At 30.9% G+C, this 3,209-nt stretch overlaps 1 protein-coding gene across 1 annotated transcript; it reads left to right on the top strand.

Annotated features, from left to right (window-relative positions):
• The first annotated feature begins 886 nt into the window (after positions 1–886).
• Positions 887–1,446, top strand: LOC131875191 (gibberellin 2-beta-dioxygenase 1-like). Its single transcript, XM_059219240.1, has 2 exons — positions 887–1,281; positions 1,377–1,446. The coding sequence occupies exons 1-2, from the start codon at positions 887–889 to the stop codon at positions 1,444–1,446; spliced, it is 465 nt and encodes a 154-aa protein (XP_059075223.1).
• The last annotated feature ends 1,763 nt before the right edge of the window (positions 1,447–3,209 follow it).

The following is a 3,209-nucleotide window of genomic DNA, read 5'->3' as shown; positions in this document are numbered from 1 at the left end:
TTCATTAAATCAGTCTGTTATGTTGCATGTTTATGACTCAGAGACTGCTTATTAGTTGCTCTTATGTTTAGGCCAGACTTCTTTGTGACTTCTTCACAGTCTTTACTTTGTAATCTTTGACAGTCTTTTGATTGTTTTGTTGCAATTTTTTTTACATATCTTCAATAAAAAATAAATAAAAAATATTTAAATGATATGATTTTTCAAATTATTCCAAATCCCATATATATTTTCAATCACCAACAAACTAATTTAATATGATTGATTTTAAATTATTTCAATCCCCATATATTTTATTCTCAAGGTACAACTCCAAATAATAAATTTTAGCTAACTAGCTAATTATATATTCTCAACTTTCTCAACTTTGTTGATGACAATATCCTCAACAACCCAGTGACAAGATGTGGGGTAATCATAGGGCTGTTCTCAACCATTCAACTCGAGCTCAAACATGGTAACTATGGCCCATTAAAGACTTTTTCAAAGAGAATAGCTTATAATAATAGAGTAACTTCTACTAGGAGAGTAGGTTGATGCCCAATTCAAAGATTTGACTTGTTTTTAGTGCCAAACGTTGATTTTCGGCTCCTCTCATTCAATTTTGGTGTGTTGTAGAAAAACGTTGATGTCTCTATTTTCAGCTAAACAGATGGCAAACAACTAAACAAATATTTCTTCAATTATTATAGTGATAACACACACAGGAAAAAGATATTACACCGTCCCGTAGAATATTTTTTTTTACAGTCTTTGTCTTAAGTTGCGAAATTTCCAAATTATATTACCATATAAGCACCAGCTCTTCCGGTCATTGAACGTGCAAACATATTCTGCTCGTACTCAGAAGACTGCAGATCTCAAATTAGATAATAAAAGAGTGATCATGGCTTCTGATCTTCCAGTCATTGATCTTTCTCTCCTTCCCTCCACTTTTGCAGAGAAACAAAATCTTTCTGATTTGGAAGGAAATAATGAGTTGAAAAAACTGAGAGAGGCTTGTCAAGAACTGGGTTTTTTTCGAATAATAAATCATGGAATGGAGGCAGCTTTCATTCAGAAGACTGACAGTATTGCCCGAGATATGTTTTCTTTGGCAGAGGAGGAAAAGAGCAGAGCCATTTTTCCCATATTTAATACTGGGTATTGCCCAGCTGATGCGGGGGCAGATGGGAAAGCTTCACTGCCTGAGAGCTTGGTTTTCCCTGGTGAAAATGCTCTGCCCAATTCTGTTCATCAGATCTCTGCTAGACTATGGCCTCATGGAAACAATAATTTCCAGTATGACTTTATTGATTTTATTCTTTTCCTTTTTTCACTTTTCATTTTGTTTTGTAATGCTTATTTGGTTAGAAGATTGTTCTTTTTCATTTTAGGAATCAATATTATGGGACTTGTGAATTACATCATTATAAATTCGGACTGCATAAGCTGTCTTCCATTTAAGAGGGGGTAAATCTACAAGAATCAAATCTATGATCATCATATTAATTTCTTGATGGTCTGAACGTTCAATATATTTTGAGGACGATTTGATTAGATAGATAGATAGATAGATAGATAGATAGATTGATTCTTTAATCTATGAAAAGTAAATCTAGAAGAATCAAATCTGTGATTATCATCTATATTTCCGAATAGCTTGACCGTCCAGTCTATTGTGAAGACAATTTGATTGAAAGATTTTACTAATATTTGAGATGTAAAATTATTGTTAACTGATTGTTTGAGGGTTTCTAATCTACAGCACTATAACCTCCGTCTATGAGATGTAAATCCAACAGACTCAAACCTGCAAGTAGGTCCAACTCTTGGTGGACCTCCTTCCTACTTCTTACTTTAGGTGAAGATGTAGTATTTAAAATTGTTAGTCTATTGCAGATAAAGTTTTGTAAAAGAAAACAAAATAAAATAATATTGCAATTATTGAGAGGTGTAGTGGGTTTTTTTTGAGAAATATAGACACATGCAATAATATTTTTTATATAATAAAATAATTTTTGCAAATTTAAAATAATATTTTTTAAAATTAAATTTTGAAGATTTTAAAGTCAAAAGAAATGTTTGTCAATAAATTTTATTGTTAAGTATAAATAATATTGAACAAAATTATTGAAATATTTCAAAAATATAAAAACTTAAGTAAAGAAATGATTTTGAATAAATGAAAGTAAACGCTGACTTGTATGTGAACAATATTCTAGTGTTGCTCTTACTAGAGGAATCTCTAGTAGTTATGAATGTTGTAAGTTTGGACAAAGATCTAGAGTAGATCCTTTAAAATAGTAAATTATGCCTATTAGAGGCTAGTAATTTCATGTATTGACACTCGTTAAACTAAAAGGTGAAGGTACCCAAACTACGTAGGTAAAAGCTTACACCTTAACTATTAGTCAAGGTCACACATCTATAGATGTGGTTTGAAGAAGTTTAAATTTTGTTAAGGAAAACAACACTAGAGATGAACCAAGGCTTAATGAGGAAAAAATAAGATATAAGAAGAGTTAAAGGTTGCAAATATATCAATTCTAGATCTAGGTGAAGATGAGTTATAGTATATTAGGCGCTGCAAAAAAATCTTGCTAATAGGAAGATCATGTTTCCTATGGCCAAGCCTTCTTGATCTACATAAATTGATTTCCAAGACATGGAAACCCTTTTTATAAGCCTTGGTGGTGCGATATCTCCATGCACAATGATTCTTGGTGATATGAGAGCTTGATTTGTAGGAGGAAAAAAATTGATTTTAGAATTAAACCCATAGTATTGGGACATGGATTTGTTATAAATAAAGTCTTGGTATATAGAGTTTAACTTAATAATGAAAATAATTAAGATGTCTTCTACTTTAGTACTTGATTGGTGTATTTCTTTCTTCATTCTAGTTTGAAAAATTATTGACTTTAGGAAATTAATTTCTTTTATCACCTAAAAATTAAAAGAACACACTAATTACATTAGCCAAAATTTTATTGGAATTTCCTCTAACCAAGTGTCTCCCTTTAAAAATGGTAAAAATTATTGGAAACAAAAATTAGATTGTTAAAAATAGTTATTTAAAATTATTGGGATTTTCACAAGGTTGGACATATTAGTGGAATGTAGAAAGGAAGAAAGGCCCTCAAGGTGATCAAATTGGTGGAAGAATGCCACACCTAGTGATCAACTTGTTGGTTTCTTTTTTTTTTTTTTTTTTTCTCCTAATAGCT

This window comes from Cryptomeria japonica, chromosome 4 (assembly GCF_030272615.1).
Source record: "Cryptomeria japonica chromosome 4, Sugi_1.0, whole genome shotgun sequence".
NCBI lineage: Eukaryota > Viridiplantae > Streptophyta > Pinopsida > Cupressales > Cupressaceae > Cryptomeria > Cryptomeria japonica.
The sequence above is the reverse complement of the archived record's forward strand: the minus strand, read 5'-3'. Positions and strand labels throughout refer to the sequence as shown.

Coding starts and splice junctions, on each gene's coding strand:
- LOC131875191 (XM_059219240.1), top strand. CDS start 887: ATGGCTTCTGATCTTCCAGTCATTGATCTTTCTCTCCTTCCCTCCACT. Junction 1,282..1,376: donor CATGGAAACAATAATTTCCA/GTATGACTTTAT, acceptor TTTTCATTTTAG/GAATCAATATTATGGGACTT.